The following is an 18,669-nucleotide window of genomic DNA, read 5'->3' on the forward strand; positions in this document are numbered from 1 at the left end:
GAGGCTCGGCTGCAGACCAGAGGAGTGAGGGGTCCTGTGGTTTTTGCCGCTTATCATTCTGTTACATCCTTAGACTCTAAAGCCATGTAGATAATGTACATGGAGGTACAGTACATTGAGGCCAACAAAACAATAAGACTCATTTTAAGAGACCTTATCTGGTGTTTACGTGTCTGTCAAGATGATACCATTAAACACATCAGTATGTTTGCATAAGAAAATGTGCATAAGCCCCGCCCATTGAGAAGACTAGTTTAGTGGGAGCTGAAATTGTGCTCTCCTCAGCCACGCCCACTCTGCTGTGGTTGGTCAGGAGAAACACCTCTAAAAACTAACACTCTTGTTGATGTTCCTCACTGTGGGGCTAATAAAGGTCATCTAATCTAATCTAATCTAATCTAATCCAACCCCTCCCCATAGCTCTGCAACAAAGTTGCAAATTATCTGCACCATTAGTCGAGAGTTTAACTACATGTTTTCAAGCTAACTGTAGCCTGTGTCATCTTCACTCATACAGTGTTTTTTACCAGATGACATGGAACAAAGAGGCAGTGCCAAGTTGGGGCAACAATCATGCTAAAATTGGGCACCAAATAGCATCTTGGGGGGCGAAAATGGCCTACAGGCCGGAGGTTTGACACCACTGACCTACATCCATCTGCCAACTCCCATTCAATCGGAATGAGACACAAGCAAATGGCACGTTTCACACACACCACACCTCCCATTCCTTCAAGCCAAGTGGATTTATAACTTCTCTGCAGCTGTCCTTGAAACGGCACAGTTTTAAAGGACAGCGGTCAGATCCAATGAAGTCTGAAAAGGCACTGTTCTGACTCGGCAGGCTGCCACCATACAATAAAGGGAGTGGTATTCTGTCTAGATCCTCACACATTCACAAACGTACTGAGGTGAGGAACTATGTAGGTACAATTACGCAAGTCAATGTTTGTTCATCTGTGCGTGCCTGGCACGAGGAAAAGGATTATTAAAAATAACTTTGCTATATTTTCATACCCACAACTTTGTCATAACAAAAATGACTCATCAGGCCGGTCGTGTTTCATCGGGCAGTTTATTGACTTCGTAAATGTGTTAATCGCATCAGGTACGACTCCTGATCCTCCTGTTTTCTTCTCTACACACAAAAAAAAACATAAACGTAATAATCTGCGGCTTCAACATTACATTCAAAGCTGTAAATCGTTATAGCTACATATTATTTTTCATCTTCCCGATAAAAACATATTTACATCAGTCGAATACACAAACCTTCAATATTTGGCATAATTACATTTAATCTCATTTACATCTGATTCTTCTTCATCGCACCACAAATCAACAATATGAAACATACAAAGGACTCTAAAGCTAAGCCCCGCCCACCCCAGCCATCTTTAGAAAATCAAACATCTCACCTCTATTGTACAAAACGCTCGAATAAGCTCGCGTCACAACTCTGTTGCTTTACCAGTGCAGCTCGGTCCCGCATGTCATTGAAGTTACAATAAAATGTGTCAATTGACTGTGCTTTTCTAGAGTTTCAATCTCACTGAGCGAAGTGCAACGTGAGCGCTTGAGGGAAAAAAAGGAACTGAACTGTAGGTTGCAGACTGTGAAAAAACAAAAACAGAAGGTTTGTAATTAACACTATGAGTGTGTTCCCAAACATGTAAAAAAAAACTACCTTAGAGAGGAGTACTACTACGGGATGAATTGCCTTTTTTCTGTTTAATGCTTTGCAGAACTGGGAGACAGAATCCCGTAATACAGAGAACATAAACACTGCTGCCTCCTCGCTCACTATCATAGGTTTGTTTTGTGTGCCAGCGCTCCTGTAATGCGGCGGTGACATCACCAATCCCCGTCTCTATGTGGAGGATGGTTCCAAGAACAACGTGGTTCTGACAATCATTCTATAAACTAAAAAAAGGAAAGAAGCAAATGTACTACATCAGGAAGTTGCGGTGATAATTCTTATTGTTAGCTGATGAGTACAGTATTTCAGCAGATGCAGACATAAGGATTGTCCCCAGAACCAATACTTTGGCATTACTTGTCTAGATTCTTCATGGCAACATTATACGCGTATATGTGCACATTGAAATATCTGGGCTGAAGAAAGCACTGGCCTTGTTTTTTTCCTAAAAATAAAAATAAAAAAAGCTCCCAAAATCCTGTGTTTTAGGTTTCTACTGGCAAAGTACAAGTAAAAACTGAAGACACTTTGTCAATTAGGAACATTTTAATAAAACAGTGAACTTGAAGTACGTTTGTTTTTTTGTCGAATCAGCTTCACTAATTGTGGGAAATTGCTGGTATTGGTATCAACTACTGAAATATTAGTAGTATCATGTGTGATGTCTCAAATATCATGACAACCCATTAATTCTAAAAGTTTTTCTTTTGTCATTTTGGTTTTGTATCATGACCTTTTCAACGTTGGTTTTCCAGTATTTCATTTATCCCTTTAATAGTAAGAAGTTGTTCTGAATCAGCAACTTCTCAGGTGACAAACATAATTCAACTTTGAAGATAATTTCATGTTTAAAAAAAGGCTACATTTATAATAAATACCAATGCCTCACATGAAAAGGCTGTTTCCAATGGACTTCAAGTCATTAGCAAATGTAACTACAACAGTGATTCCAATTTCTTTCTTTCAGTTTTTCGTAGAATTTGACTAAAATGGTTTTCCGATAAAAAGTAAAAACATTGATTGATGCATTGAAGCAGAATGACGTAAAATTAGCGGAGAACTCAAGTCAGCTTTGTCTCAGAAAAGCTCAGCGTTCAGAAGACGACAAACATTCTACTCAATAAATAATGACCTATCAGACAAAAGACTTGAACATTTAAACTGATGCTGCTCAGATTTAGTGACTAGCTATTATTAGCACATCACATGAATATATCTACACATTGCACCAAAGTACTCAACTTTTATTACGATAAATACTACTTATCCTTTTGATGATGATGTGAAAACAAATAAAAAAGAATGTCACTTTTTTTTTTTCCTCAAGCGTTAACGTTACACAGCTGAATAATACCAATAATGACTTTCAGCGTTTTATGGTCCCGTTGGATAAGCTATTTCCTTTGGCACAATAATCAGAATCATCAGAATATAGTTGCGTCATGCAGGAATAAAAAGTCGTGTTTTTAACTCGGCAACGGTACACAAGTGTTTGGTCCTCATCGGTTTGTTTGTGCGCAATGTTTTTTTTTTTTTTTTTAACGAAAATGACCGTTAAAATCGGAAACGTTTTCTATCAAAGGTGATTTATAACTGAAATAACAAGATGGATGTTCCGATTGTTCCACTGAGTTCATCTTTAAACTAAATGCAAGCATACGTCTCCCTGGCCAGTGACAACAGATATGTAACAGTAAAACAGGAAGTTTGGAGTTTCAAAATGGATGTCTTTTTTTTTTGTTATTCGAAATTAAACGTAATGTTGAACTTATCGCATTCATAAGCGGTTAAGACCTAAAATCAAAGTGGGTGTGTGTGTGTGCTATTAGCGAGAATCCCGCACCCTGTGCCAGACTGTTTTTCGTGGTGCGGTTGCCGCATCACTCCGTTTGTGCCTTCAAGTGAGGGCTCAATAAATCGTTCGCCTAAGTTGTTTCTCCAGCTCATGAACAACAGCACATTTCGGAGCCCGACTTAGCTCCCAACATTTGAGACGGATGCTAGCAACCCGCTCTAGGATGTTGGACTGTGCGATGTTACTGTTCATGGCCAAACGGAAGGGTAAGAACGTGAACTGATACGAAAGCATTTCTCTTCATGTGGACACAGAGTTGTTCATATTGTGGGAGTACGCTTGTCTTCATCAAAGGAATGCTAACATCCAAATACAGAGCACGACACGTATGAACACAGTAGGATTTGAGAATACGACGGCAGCTTGTGTCTGGTGGACTCGCGGGTGCAACTGTACCATGTTGCATGTGACGATATAACGACGAGAACATGCCCTTAGCACAACCCTCCTTCTAGCACCTAAGTAATACAGTGTACAAATCTCTTTAAAATCATAGAAAAAGACGTGCAAGAATCACCGATAAAAGACTCTGTTTCCAATACTTAAGGCAAAAACAATTCTGGTATATAAACTAATGTACATATTAGAGATTATTACATCTATCAAAACCGCGTGTTTGCAAGAGTGTAAACAAAAGTCGGGACTGACCTGGTGACCTGCCATACGTAGCTGCTCGAGCTAAAAGTGCGGAGAAGTCTCTAGAAGATACCAGCTGATGTTCTGGTCTGGATTAAAAAAAAACAAACAAAAAGAAAAAAAAAACTCCCGGTAGAAAAGTGCAAAGAAAGCCACAGTGCAGACCAGAACCTATAGCTGGGACACCTTCCTGGGGAGAGGGCGCGGTCTGGGCACTCGAGGGTCAGAGGTCCCTTCGAGCTTCATACTGCCAGTGCGGAGCTGGTGAGGTTTGGGCGGGAGCGCCGGGGGGTCCGACTGAGGCGGGATGGAGAGGCTGTGGGGCAGCAGCACTGGGCGACGCGGGTTGTTCCGCTCATAGACGCTGTACGGTGGCGGCGTCTTGTTCTCCCGGCGGATGGGTTCATCGGAGCTGCTGGAGACGGAGATGGGCAGGGTGGTGGGGGGAGGCAGTGGGTGGTCGGCGGTTGGAAACTCTGTCCCTGAGGCCTCGGAGACGCTGCAGCGACTCAGGGATGAGATGCCGCTGCTGTAGCTGCCAGACAAAACGGGAGAGCTGCTGACCAGACCAGTAGACTGGCACTCTGTGGGCGACGGCGTGAACGGCGGCACCATGGCCTGAAGGGGGGGAAACAGAACATGTTGCGAACACCATATTAGAAAAAGAAAGAAAAAACGTGACATTGGGTGGGTTTTGAAACTCAACTGACATTGTCTGCATCACATAGTCTTTCCTTCATAAACAAAGTACAGTATGTCAAATGAAATCCCAATGAAAATAAGTTCACAGACTGGAATTAGCCAGCCGTGTTGTGTTGTTGCAGTTAAGGGCCTCCAGCTGCCCCAAGCCACCAAAGACACATTAACAGGAGCAGCAGGAGTCCAGTGGAGGACCCTGGATGGCTGTTGCTGTGACGCCTTGGCAGCCTGCTACTTTCTTCTCGAGGCTCTTCTGTCCTGCACCACACACACACTCACACACAACTCCGTGATTGACAGATCCTGCTGAGCACCGAGCTGTCATTCAGAAGACATCACGCTTGCACCGAGGCTGGAAGCTTCGCGCCCGTCGTTCGCGATAACGCCGCCGCTTCTGTTCAAAGCAACTTCCTGAGCCTCATTAAGAGCTCAGAGTCAACAGACTCCCCATGATCACGCGGGCGAGTATTAACGACTACAAGCCTCATTAGCGGTAAACCACAACAGACACGCAGCGATAACACTCGTGAAAACACAAAAAACATTGTCTGGGGAAGTTTTTGTGCCGTCGCGAGTCATTGCTGCTTATGTTGTTTAGGCTGGGACATAGTTTTTCAAATACTTGCTTTGATTATGAAAAAAAAAGGCTGGTTATCGTGCGCCACTCATCACAAGACTGAATGTCTGTTTCCAACTGTGTTGACGGCAAAGACACAACATAATTGGTTTGCTTCCCTCACGAGCTCCCTGGCTCATGACGTGTTGGGTTTTTCTCGGGTAATAGAGACACATTTGGAAAAAGTGCTGACCTTAGCACTTACGGTCAGAGGGGAAAATGCAATTTAACTCCGGAAAACTTAGCTTGTGTTCGACCAGGTTGGAGGAATAGGTAAAAACAATAGGTAGAAAGGTGCAGTCCAGATAGCCTCATTCGGGTATCAAGGAACGCTGGTGGCGGTGGAGGATGAGCACTGACTGACAAATCTCTTCGTGAATTACTGGTTGATCTACGCTTCTAGATCGGAGATACAAACAAGTATTCTCTTCTGAGTATCAGGACTGTCTCCCACAGACGGGGCGAGGAGCTCACTAATGCAAGACAGAAAATGGAGTGGAATCAGCGCTCCTCGACTGAACAGGTGGCTTAGGCATCTTGTCAGCCTGGAGGCTTCCCTGGTGAGGAGACGCCCTGCGGCACAGCCAGGATGCCAGAAGAGCGGGAGGGGGCATGTGGGGAGAGTGACGTCTGAGCCGCTTAAAATTGACTGCTGCCCCCACAACCTGACTTCAGATAAGAGGAGAAAAATGGCTGGCTGGAAGGACGTCTAAAAACGTATGCTGCAGCAGAGCCAACCTTTATCGGAACCCGCATGAAATCCCAGCGCAAAGTAGTACATAGTCGCACAACATTCCGAGAGAGCAGAATCGGTACTCACCTTCTGAGGAGACCTGGACAAGGGGACAGGCGACTGCGACCTCATGTTTCGGGCCGAGGATCCTGCTGACAAATCAAAAATGAGAGTGAAAGGCCAGATGAGAGGACAAACTCCAAGGCTTTCAGGGTGGCACTGTGAGTCACACACACACTGAGACACGCAACCAGGGGCTTTCACGGATCAACTAGAGGCTGACGCCGTTCGGCTCCTTGAGGCGGCCAGAAAACTGTTTTCACTCCGGACAGCTGCTGCAGAAATGGTGGGGAAAAGAGGGGGGAGAGTTTGTCCCATCTGTTTTCCAACGCCAGCGGGATATATGATGCACCAGCAGCTGGCGGGGGGAGCTCGTCTGTGGTGACTGTAAATACGTGATTCTGCTCACAAGTCTGACGATTAAATGTGGAGACACGAGCGACTACAGGGGACGCGAGAGGAGAGGAACGATAGAGGCCGCGCTCCAACGGTGAGCTGGTGGGAAACAGTGACACCAAGTGTTGATCTTGAAAAAATGTATTCACATAAAATGTTTTTTCTTCGGATGGCAAAATAAAAAGATGTGTGACCAAGATGATAATAAATAAAACCCAATTAAATTAAATTGTTTTCAAAAATAATGCTTTTTATTACTTCTAATACAGACCAAAATATATTTCTATGAAGAGTTTTCATGAAATAAATAAAAATGAAAAAAAAAAAACATTATGAAGAAAAGAACAGAAAGGAGAACGAGAATAAAAAGAAGAAATATTTTCTAAAATTTCTATTTCCCAGGTTAAAAGTTACTCTCACAATGTGGCAAAGTAGGTAGTTCCAAGGAAATGTGGAGGAAGACACAGGAAGTAGAAGAGTCGGTTGAGATGGTTAAAAGTCGGGGCGTTAGTGAACGAGCGGGTTCTGCTTTGGTCAGACCAGTTTACCTGAGTGTGGCGGTCGTGGTGGGATGGGAGGGCAGAGCAACTTCCCGACAGAGTCTGATGGTTTGACGCTGTCAAGACTCCAGCTACTTGGGGCGAGGCGCACTTACACAGGAAGACACACAAGTCACTCGACAACATGAACAAGATGGTGAACGTTGAAACGGAAACACACAACACACGAATGAGCCACATGTGAAGAAAGTTGGAGAAATATCGAGAGATCTACTGAGATTTCTCTGGTTCCGCAGGGTTTTAGTTACATGTCTTGTGTTTCGAGGCTGTCAGACATGTTGCAAAATCTCAAAATGACACCTGCTGAAAATAGAACGTCACATTATGACGAGTGCCAATCCACCTTTTATTTCTTTTATTTCACATTCAAATAAAGATTTATTTTATACATTTATTTTATACATGCTTAAATCTTTTAAATCATGTTTGTTGTTACATATAAGAGACTAAAATAAATAATAAATATTCATAATATTGCTTCTCTCTTTGCACTTATGTTGTTGTTTCTTGCAGGTTTGTCATGTCTTCTGGTAGAAAACGAATTCCACATCTGTCACAGTTAACATCCGACTGTCCTTGTTTTGTTTTTTAGGTCGCACTCCATCACAGCCCGCACCAGTCTGCACGGGACAGACGAATAAGTCTGGAGCGCCATTACTGAAATTACCGTCTGCTGCTCTGAGGAACAAACACAGACGACTGTCAAAGGTGCTCCTTCACTGCGCGCTGGTTATTTGGAGGTAATTTATGATCAGGTGGCATCACCTGCTCACCAACAGCGTTAGATCTCAGAGCTTTTATCATTGTCACTTTTGGAAAGGTGCTGTGTTAAGGTGCGGCTGCGCTGAAACGCTCCAGCACCAGGAAGTGTTGGTGGTGATGAAGTTGTTATTTCCGAGTGACTGACATTCATTAACACCTACTTTTAACTCAGTTATCCACGGGCTTCACATGTGGTGGTGATAAGGAGAGATGGAAGGATGGAAGGAATGAAACTGAAGCACGACAAACCCAACAACAAAAGAGATGTGTGGGTGCAACATGGACAGCTCCTGACCAACACACGCAGTTCCAATGGTGCATTCATCTGACAATAATTCTCAGTTCTGTTGAGAGTTACCTTTGTCTGGCGCCGAGAGATTTGGGTCGCTCCTAGGTAGAGTTGTGTCTCCAATCTGATGAGGAGCAGCTCGCTGGGGAAACACAACGCCGCGTCAAATGTTATGTCTTCTGCAGAGAATAAAGTGCTGTGCATGCCACATCCTTGGCACACAGCACTCTCATGTTTCCTTCCGAAGTGCAACACTGCAAACATAAATACACACGGCGCCTCTTCAAGCTGGTTAGCTGTAATTACAGTAAACCATAAAGCTAATTAATGGCCCCAATAATCAATATTCCATTAGCGGCTAATAGCTACGTCCAGTGCAGTCGCACAGCAACTCTCAACTTCTTCCTCCTCTGTCTTAGAATTACAGACACGATGTGCTGAGGAATTAGGACAAATCTGATGACAAGCCGAGGTTAAAGATATAAACACATCCTCAGCATCACTGAGCAGGAACAGTGGCTGGATCTTTTCCTTCCTCTAACAGTGTTGGACTGTCATCGTGTGAACGCTGGTAAGTTGTTTCAATTCGTCATGAAACAATTACACTTCCATATATGAAAGAACAGTAAACAGTTAACAAGTGGGATTAAAAAGAGTGGGATAAAAAGCAACACAAGAATGAAGGAAGAAGCGATGGATAGAGAAACCTGTAGATAGAAAGATGGATGGAGGGAAGGAGGGGGAGAATAAATGGATGAGTGCATGGAAGGATGGAAGGAGGGGACGAAGGAAGGAACAATGGTAAGAATTAGTTGAAGGAGGGGAGGAAGGAACCAAGAAAGGAAGGAAGGAGAGACTGAAAGAGGGAAGGTAGAAAAGAGGAAGGGAATAGGAGCAGAAAATAGTGATGGAGGGAAGGTCTAGCAGTACAGAGGATAGATGGATGATTAGAGGAGAAGAATGAGATGGATGGGCCAAAAGAAAAAGAATGAATGAATGAAGGAAGAAAGAAAAAATCATTGTACTGAAAGACGAACAGACGGATGGATGAAAAACAGACTCCAACAATGAAAATTTGCTCGGGCGTCGACCTCAAGTGTCTCGTGGTTGACATTGTACATGTTGAAGAGGAGTAGGCCACTGGAGCTCGTCCCAGTGGGAGTCGCTCGAATGAAACAACACAACTTAACAAAGCGACAAAAATAAACACAAACTCCTCATCAAAGTGGCTCTCATCTCCCGCCACGGTTTTCATCCGCTCCCCCGCTGAGAGCAGATGTCAAACGACGGCGTGACGCCAAACACTTCTATTATTAGTGCCTCTCTAACCAATTACGGAGTGTGTCTCGACCTGCGTGGGGTCCAGAGGGTTGGGAAAGATGGCGCTGACGGGCCGCTCTCTGGGCGATAGGCAGGCGTTCTCTCTGGAATGTTTGTGTTTCTCCGCCATCTGAGGTGACCCTGCAACACACACACACACCACAATAAAGTGAATGTAGCAGGAGTTGTGCGACTATTACCTGCAAACACTTGCAATCAGGAAAAGGCCAATCTTGTGCTTGTAGCTGCGAGCCTCCATTTTCTCAGGCTCACTTGCTACAGCACATGATGAATGGACCGAACCCCTCCTCTAATGCTTCTTCACAACGTTTGACATCAAGCCCCCACAAGCACTAAATGACTCCACCTTTAGAACAAATCGGTAGCATCAGTGATTGAGACAGTGTGGTAATAACACTGTTATTATCACTAGTAAAGCAAGTGCATGGTGTAATAACACTTATGAAAAGCTCTTTTCCAAACGCAATAATTGGCTCATAAAAAAAGGGTCTCACAGCGCATTCTGTTCCTGTCTACGCTTCGATTTCCTGTTTAAATGTACCATAATCTGTAGCTTCTCCCCAAACCTGTGTGGCAGAGCATTACAACTGCTCTTGACCTACCAGAAACTTTGGTGAAACATGAGAGCAATATTGCATAAATATTTTTGACCCTAGCGATAAACAATTCAGTCCTTGCATCTGAGACCTTGTTTCTTCAGTCATTATCTAGCGCTTGTGACCAAAGTTGAAAATATCGATGGGTAAATCGAGAGTGTCTTTTGGCACAAGTCTTTCTTCTCCACAGGCCAATAGAAGTCCTCATGACTGAAGACGCCTCACACATTCATCTGTCTATCTACATCCTTCCATCACTTGCGAACAAGTTCCAGAGATACTTGAACTCCACCACCAGGACTTACACATATTTTATCAGGACTAAAAACACCAACAGCAGAAAAATGGACCCACCTCTGGCACTGGATGGAGCGGAGCTGGTGACGTTGGGCGAGGCAGAATGGTTGGAGCTGAGGCTCGAGGTAGACGGACTGGGCTGGAAACACCAAACACAGAAGGTTTACACACGCAGGAGATCCTCCAGTAAACTATGTTGTCATTTCGTGCTGTGTTTACCTGCATGTTGAAGACTTCGTCCGAACTCTCCGACTGTCCCGTGATGTTACTGACTTCGTTAGATGCCTGAGACGAGAGCGAAGACGACGAGTAGCGGTTCACTGCAGGATAGCTGAGGAGACTGACACAAAGCACAAGCGGGGAGGTCAGACCTTGTTACAGACCAGGAAAAGAAGTTGTTCTCTGAGTTTAACTCACCGTGAACAAACAACATCAATGAGAAAAGAGAAAGAGAAAAGAAGAATACGTTCAGATTAGTGAACTCTGTCAAGTCTTCAATGTAAGAAACACAATCTTATCCACAATGTCCAACAACTGCTGACAACATCCAGACCAACTAGTGCCTTTTACTGTTGAACCACATTAGTATTCCTTTCATTGTTGACAGTCCACACAACTCCAAACGCCTAGTTGATGAACATTTTTAACTCTGCGAACTGAGAACAACAAAGTGAAAATGTCACAAAGACCACAGCCGGTGTGTGTGTGTGTGTGAGTCTCTAGGGGCGAAACAGTGGAGGCAGAATGTCGCAGGTAGACCGACTGTCGCAGGGTCAGTGGACACATCAAAACACAGACACGCCGAGACGCATGCGTAAAATGGTCCCGGAGGAATTGAGCCAGACTGACCCCTCACAGTCCTCAACCACTGCCGCCCACACCATCTGAGACAGAGTCATGACGGTAACGAAGCGGACAAAAGAAAAGAGCAGAGGACTGGAGTGGCGGTGAAGTGAGGACAAGAGGAAGTGAAGCCGGAGGCAAGTAGTGTGACACTGCAGAGAACCAAAATGTTAACTGTGTTAAACTTTTGCTGTTTTTATTATATAAATGACATCTTTATGCTGTGCTGTACTGATGGTTGTCTTAAAAGGGTTGTAATAACACCTACTGGTGTTCCAGGATCCAGCCAAAAACAACATGACATCCAGCTGAGAATTTGTGTAGTCACACCAAAATACAATGCTGCTGAACTTAAATACCAAAGTTCTTGCACTTGTTGAGACAGTAGTGGTCAGACACTAGTGAAATTGAGCTAGCAATTGCACTCATAAGACAAGCGTAGTCAAGCAAAGTAGATTGTTGGGTCGAATTAAGAGGTGGTGTAGAAGAAAGAAGAAACTTGGGTCAGTTAAGTGGTCAAGTCAAGAAATTGGCATAGTTGAACAAAGAGAATTGAGTTGCAGAGTAATGAACGTTGGAGAATTGAGTGAAAAAAAAACTTGTGTGGTTGAGTTATAAAAGTTATTTGGTCTGGCTCAGAAACTTCCGCTGTGAAGTGAAGAAATTTGTGTGGTCAAGCTAGGAAATTTGCGGCGTCAAATTAAAAACTAGAACTCAAAAACTGGAGCTCAACAGAGCCTTAGTTGAGCTAAGAAACTTGTGTGTGGTTGAATGAAGAAAGTTGTGTCATCAACCAAAGACACTCGTGTAGTCGACTTAACGAACGTGTGTGGTTGAGTAAAAGAACCTGCGTACCCAAGCTAACACAGAGGTTTCCAAAGTAGGGGTCATTTGGGAACCTCTCAGTTAAGAGACTTTTGTAGTTGAAGTTCAGAAACTTGCATAGTTGCATTCCCACACAATAGAAGGAAACAGTCCAGCAGCTAACAGTTGGTCAGCACATCGATTACAGTTCTGCGGCTACTCACCTGCGCCGAGTGACCCCGCGACCTGCGTCAGGACTGATGATGTTCGGCACAGAGTTCCGGCATGCTCTTGGGCTCCCGTTGGTGAAGTGCACAGGGCTTGCACGCACGTATGCTGGGAACTCCTGGAATATGGGCAGAGCTAACACTTGTGAGGATAGGTTTCTTCAGCATGGCGATGAGGGAGTCCACGAGTGTGACCCACCTGGATGCCCAGACTGGACTTCATCAGGTGGAACTGGTCCACCAGCTTCTTGTGCAGCGGCCTCATGTCCTGAGGAACGAACTTCTCGTGCACGGCCAGACCGTACTCCAGAATGTGTGCCTGACCAAAACATTACAGGAAAAACCGGGGAGGAAATGAATTCAACATATAAAATACTATTACTCTGTTAAAAATGACAAAAACAACAATGCAATACTGACTACAACAAGCTTCATGAGTTTTATTTTAAAACAATCGTTCAGCAAAAGCAAAGAGATCTGTAGTTTTTTGGGGGTTTTTTGACTCACCTGCTCAAACATGAGCTCCCTCAGTCGGCCAATCTTCTCCCCATCCTCCGGATGGTTCACAATATAATCCTTCACAAAGAAAGCCTGACAGGACACAAAATTATGAAGACAAAAATTCAGATTCACTTTCTAGAGAATTGAAAGACTGGTGCTTCTAAAAAAGACAATTCAGTGAAAGGATCTTATCATTAATAAGGCAAAACAATATTGATAAGGATGTCAGTAAAACAAGAGGAAATAAACATGGAATGCAACTATAACTTCAATTTACGAGAGTGTTATAAATTTAAATTAAACTACGAACAGACATTTTTTTAATGACATGATGGATTTTTATCACTAGTATTAGTATTGCTCATACTACAACCGTAAATAAACAAAAGGAACAACAATAAATCAATGAAAAATATATTTCACAGGTTATAAAACAATTGTACCTATAAAGTAATTAAAATGTTCTGAGGATTTTTTTTTTTTCAAATTCTGACAAAACAGTTCAAATTCTGGAAATAATAACAGTAGCTAAGTAATGAGTAGGTCTCTTAATGGGTAAAAAACATAAAACAAGAAACATAAACAACATAAGAACATAAGAACCAGAATTAAATGTGTAGAATCATATGCGTCACCATCAAAAAACTGCATCGGGGGTCGACATGTATTCCAAAGAACACACACACACACACACACACTCAGCAATGTGGAGGCAGGTTGCTAAGCGACCACTGTGGATCGTGGAGCGTGAGGAGGAGAAAACAGGTTTTTCTGGAGTTCATTTTTCATCCAGCAGCTTTCGTCTGTCAGAGCCGCCGACAGAACCGCAGACATTACGGCCGTGTTCCACTTGTGTTCGCTGTGGCCCTACGATCCAGCAAGTGGTCCAACAGGAACGTCAAATATGACTCAGAAAGCATGTAAACACATTTTTCATTTTTATCCCCCACATCTATTGTTCTGACAGGCAAGTGAACATCCATTCAGCCATCCTTTAGGAGGCCCATCCTGCAATCCGTCCACTAATCCTTTAATACTTTCTTCATCCCTTATTCCATAATAATTTATATTGTGGAATATAATACATGCATCCTCCCCAGGGCCACTCCATTCTATCTCTAAGTCCAGCCAGTTGTGGAGACAACACGTCCTTTCAGAATGAACAAGCCCATCTATTGTTTCTTAAATCTTACCACCGAGCCAGCGATATTTAAATCCACCGAGTCCTTACTCCACCATCCATGCATCTGTGAATACACCCCACATCCGGCAATCTGTCCATCAATCACTCATATTCAAACCCAACCAATTGTCAATGAACCAACATATTCATACTAAACTCCATCCCTTCCTCCCGTATAACAATAACAACCCCCACCTCCTGGTATCTGGCCAGTCCTCCATTGACGGCAGCATCAATGACTCCATTGAGACACATGGTGAGCGGGTTGATGTTCTGCATCTGTCGGTTCTGACACTGAGTGATCAGGGTCCTCAGCTGCAGGTTCTTGTTCTCCATCACCTCGGTGGCGTTTTCTAGTGGGCTCACCTCCACCTGCGTGTGCGCACACACACACACAGGTGAAAAAAACATAAATGCTAGCGGATAAACATGCGAGGAGACAAACACATATAAATAACAAAAACATGACTTTTTTTTTTCCTCATCAGGTGACTTGGCCAAAACCGGTCACACAGACTCATGAGACTCAGATGCTGAACAGAAACCCATCGTGTTGATCCTTCACCAACTCACCAGGTCGCGTTTCTCCACCTCAAACCATCGTGATATTCCTGGGAGACTCTGGACAAGAGTCAGAGTGGTCCTCTCCACCCACAGACTCTATGGTGACACACACACACACACAGACAGTTGGTCCAACAAAATCATAGTTTTAGAAAAGTTGTGTTGTAATGCTGGAAAGCAAGGCAGATTTTGAATGAAATACTTGCGTTGCTGCACGATAGAGAAACAGAACGGTGCTTATCAGTCATTCATTCATTCATTTTGCAAAGGCATGAGTCTGTGCCAATCTTGACGTGTATTTGTCCTTAATGTGTACATGCTTTGCTGTAACTGCATGCAGTCCCCAGTGTAGTACAACGCACACAGTATCTCAGAGTTCTGCGAGTTTGTGTAACCAATTGGTGTGTGGATTATGTTTTTTCCACTTGCCTCTAAAGGAGTGGATGTGTAGCTGCACACTTCTCTGTGGGTTTTGTGCAAACCAAATTTGAGTTTGCAAAACGATTCTGTGTGTGTAATTATTGATATAGAGTCCTAATGAATAATGAATATACTCACAACCCACCCACGCACGCACGCACTCACTCACTCACGCACGCACGCACGCACGCACGCACACACGCACACACGCACACACGCAGGTGCCTAACTGAAGAGCAATACAAACATTCCACAGGAAAAAAATGTAAAATAAACAAAATATTCATTATTTTCTTCACGTGGCAGCAACGCCCCCTCCTCGCTTTTTAATAACATTTAAACCGGCAGAATTATTTTCGGTGAAAAACTCATTATTGAGCGGCTGATTAACTTCCGTCACCGCCATTAACTGATTAACATCACATACCACTGAACAGGAATTAATTGTTGAAGAACAAACATAATGCACGCTCATAAAAAAAAAGAAAGAAAATAATCCATGTTAACAATAAAATATTTACAGCACGACTTGATAAAATTGAAAAGTCAAATTAACTAATTAATTGTCAGCATGTGACGTGCGTACCTAGCTTGGCTATACTTGTGAGGACCAATTATTGGAAACACACCTACTTGTGGGGACGTATTTGCTTTGGTTAAGTTGAGTTGAGTTGATGAGAGGCTGGCAAATACATCATGTCAATGAGAGGTACCCAAAAAGACCGTGGTATAAGTGTGTGTCTGTGTGTGTGTGTGTGTGTGTGTGTGTGTGTGTGTGAGCTTGTTTATCCAACTTTGTGAGGAAAACTTCTTCATTATCATTGGGTTTAAGTTTGGTTCAGAGTCCTGGTTAAAGTTAGCCATTTGTTTTGGATGGTTTGGTTTGGTGAGAGGCAGGGGAGAGCATTATAGAAATGAGAAACCTCACAATGTCCCCACAAGAGCAGAAATACAATTACGTGTGAGTGTGTGTGTGTGTCCACCTTGAACTCATTCTCCTTGTCCTTGCTGCCCTTGTGGAAGGGCCGGTCGTATCTGAATCGCCAGATGTGGTTAAACTTATAGAAGCTCTTGATGTTGTCCGGGACTCCATCTCTCTGCAGGACATCTTGGCTCTCAGGGATCGGGGTCACCGCATAGATCTGCAGGTCTGTTTGTGCTTGAGTCAGGGAGACCAAACAGACCGAAGACACAGGGTATGTGTGTGTGTATCTGTATGAGTGTAGCTGTCCCACATTACCGTCACATAATGCTCATCAGTGTGTGTGAGTGCTTAATGAACACAACTGTGCATGTGCATGTGTGTTTAATCTGTCGTATGAGTGCCACTATGCGCGTGTTTTCATTTTTTATGAGGTGCTTGGGTGCGCGTGACTGTTAAACAGCTGCCTGTGCGTGTGATCTAGCGTTCTGCAGTTTACATGAGAGCAGGTGTGTGTGTGTATTGTTTGTGACTGCGTGCGGGTCACTATAAGTGCAACTTCTGTGTGTGGTAAATGCAAGTATATTTCAGTGATCACATTTAGGTGGCTTCATTGGTGCAGTGGGTTGCTGTGAATTCTAGAAAGGATACACTGGGCCTCAGCCTGGTAGATGGTCTGGTCAGGCTGGTTGACATGCTGCATGGCGATGGCATGAGGAAACTCGCTGAGCATTCGCTGCTGGAAAGCCTCCAGTCGCTCGTAGTCGTGACCCCGGCACACAAACTCTTTATTCTGCAGAGAAGACGGAGACATGTGGGCTCACACTGACCCCTGCTGGCCGCACTGCGCTGCCGCAGCAGACTCACTGGTACTTACGCGAAGGAAAAAGGGAAACTTCTTGCCATAGAATCCGACTCTAAAGAATTCCGGCTCCAGCCGCTGCTGGTCCATAATCTTGTCATAGAGTGACGCCTCCATCATCTGAAGAATGAAGATGGTTCAAATGTAAAGATGAAGGAAATAGTGAGATTAAATTTATCTGTTTAAAATAAATATTAAAATCAATGTATTCTACTAACTTTTTTTTGTTTGTTTTTTGCAAAAGTAAATAAGGGTTTAATGCCCATTATAATTATTGCACTGGTGAATTTTATGTAATTACTGTGAACTAGTGTTAGTAAGGATTAAAGACAAAATAAAATAAAAAATATTTATTTGAATTGTATTTAAATACATGTTGCAAAAATAGTGATGAAAAAATGTGATAACATTATCAAAATTATATGAATGACAGATATTTAAAGAAAAACAATGCAGCTTTCAAGCACATGAAAATGCTATTCAAAAAATAAATTAAAATACACGTACGAACGTATATACATATACTTACAAACTAATGATAGCAAACTAAAAATATAGATTTTGTTTATGTCACTATTGTAAATTAAATGTATTTAATCTGAAAATGCACAATTAAAATAAAAGCAAGAAGAGAAAACTTAAAGATGCAGATTGCTTATGTAACATTTATCTATTCCAGGGACTCAAAACTACATTTATAATATAATGTAAAAATGTACTGAATATGAACATAGCTTCAAAACTTTCAAGTAAAAGAAAGGATGATAAAGAGGTAGGACTGACTCTCATCTTGCTGAGGTTCCTGTAGTCATAGTAGGACTCGTACTGGTCGGCGAGCTCCCTACAGAGGATGATGCCGTTCTCCCAGCACTGGAACACACAAGCTCAATTATGTCATTAAAAATTAAAGGACACAAGAAATCAAAGTTGAATAAAAACAACTCACATCTAAACATAAAGGACATAAGAATTTCAAGCTATGCATTATACATAAAGCATACAGGTATATTCAATCGTATGATTCATTGACGGTAAACATATCAAACGCAAATACATTTACAAAAAAAATTACACATCATTTTCATAAAAATAAATATTAAATAAAAAGGTAGCTAATATTAATTACATTTTTAATATATAAAAATCTGAAGACATTGTAAAAAAAAAAGGTTACAAAAATCTGTCAGCAATCTGTTAAGTCACAATCATTATATTGTGACAAAAAGAAACATCTGAACATCTGATCCACTTTATTGATGCTGCAGTTGTGAATCTGTCCACGGGGCGTCAGTGTCGCTCAGCTGTATGGTCGCCATGACAACACAGATCAGCGCTGCTGCCGCTTCCCAACCTCAGTCCCTGCAGTCATCACAGCGGGAGAAGGGAAGCGGCTGCTCACGCTTCACCTCAACAAACAAACAGCCTGCCTGAAGAATAAAAGACACGACTCAAACGTCATCAAAACCAACTGACACAGCTGAACTGCACCGCCACTGAAATGCTCACACAAATGAATCACTAGCCTGACACCAAACAAACTAGTTAGACCACGGTGTCCATTCTGGTCATGATCACATGACCGTGGTCACATGCCTAGCAAACACTCACCTTGCCACGGTCAAAATTCTGGACAATGGTCAGGTGCAGGAACTCTTTGCGCTGCCACTCGCTCTGCATGGGGTAGTTGAGGAACTCTCGCAGGGGTCGGTCCGACCACTCCAGCAGCTCATCGTAGAGCAGCAGCGTGTACGACGCCTCTGCCAGGGAACATGGCAAATGTGAGCCATAACCAAAGCCAGGTTGA

General features: G+C 43.0%; 1 protein-coding gene across 9 annotated transcripts in view; it reads right to left on the minus strand.

The window, feature by feature from the left end:
- Window positions 1-664: 664 nt before the first annotated feature.
- Window positions 665-18,669, minus strand: part of dock4b (dedicator of cytokinesis 4b) — a 79,487-nt gene continuing 61,482 nt past the window's right edge. For 2 of the 9 annotated variants that reach the window (XM_053864174.1, XM_053864167.1), the window contains 17 exons: window positions 18,474-18,622; window positions 17,649-17,735; window positions 16,881-16,985; window positions 16,655-16,796; window positions 16,065-16,231; window positions 14,671-14,757; window positions 14,293-14,469; window positions 12,921-13,004; window positions 12,613-12,732; window positions 12,411-12,532; window positions 10,759-10,879; window positions 10,597-10,678; window positions 9,657-9,766; window positions 8,375-8,447; window positions 7,243-7,344; window positions 6,326-6,387; window positions 666-4,808 (listed from right to left, as the gene is read on the minus strand). In XM_053864174.1, the coding sequence (XP_053720149.1) occupies window positions 4,362-4,808; window positions 6,326-6,387; window positions 7,243-7,344; window positions 8,375-8,447; window positions 9,657-9,766; window positions 10,597-10,678; window positions 10,759-10,879; window positions 12,411-12,532; window positions 12,613-12,732; window positions 12,921-13,004; window positions 14,293-14,469; window positions 14,671-14,757; window positions 16,065-16,231; window positions 16,655-16,796; window positions 16,881-16,985; window positions 17,649-17,735; window positions 18,474-18,622 (2,237 nt within the window). In that variant the 3' untranslated portion in view covers window positions 666-4,361. Of the gene's footprint in view, window positions 4,809-6,325; window positions 6,391-7,242; window positions 7,345-8,374; window positions 8,448-9,656; window positions 9,767-10,596; window positions 10,679-10,758; window positions 10,880-12,410; window positions 12,533-12,612; window positions 12,733-12,920; window positions 13,005-14,292; window positions 14,470-14,670; window positions 14,758-16,064; window positions 16,232-16,654; window positions 16,797-16,880; window positions 16,986-17,648; window positions 17,736-18,473; window positions 18,623-18,669 lie in introns of all 9 variants that reach the window. The other 7 variants (XM_053864171.1, XM_053864166.1, XM_053864168.1 and 4 more) reach the window with 6 other exon arrangements.

Source organism: Synchiropus splendidus, chromosome 4 (genome assembly GCF_027744825.2).
Source record: "Synchiropus splendidus isolate RoL2022-P1 chromosome 4, RoL_Sspl_1.0, whole genome shotgun sequence".
Taxonomy (NCBI): Eukaryota; Metazoa; Chordata; class Actinopteri; order Syngnathiformes; family Callionymidae; genus Synchiropus; species Synchiropus splendidus.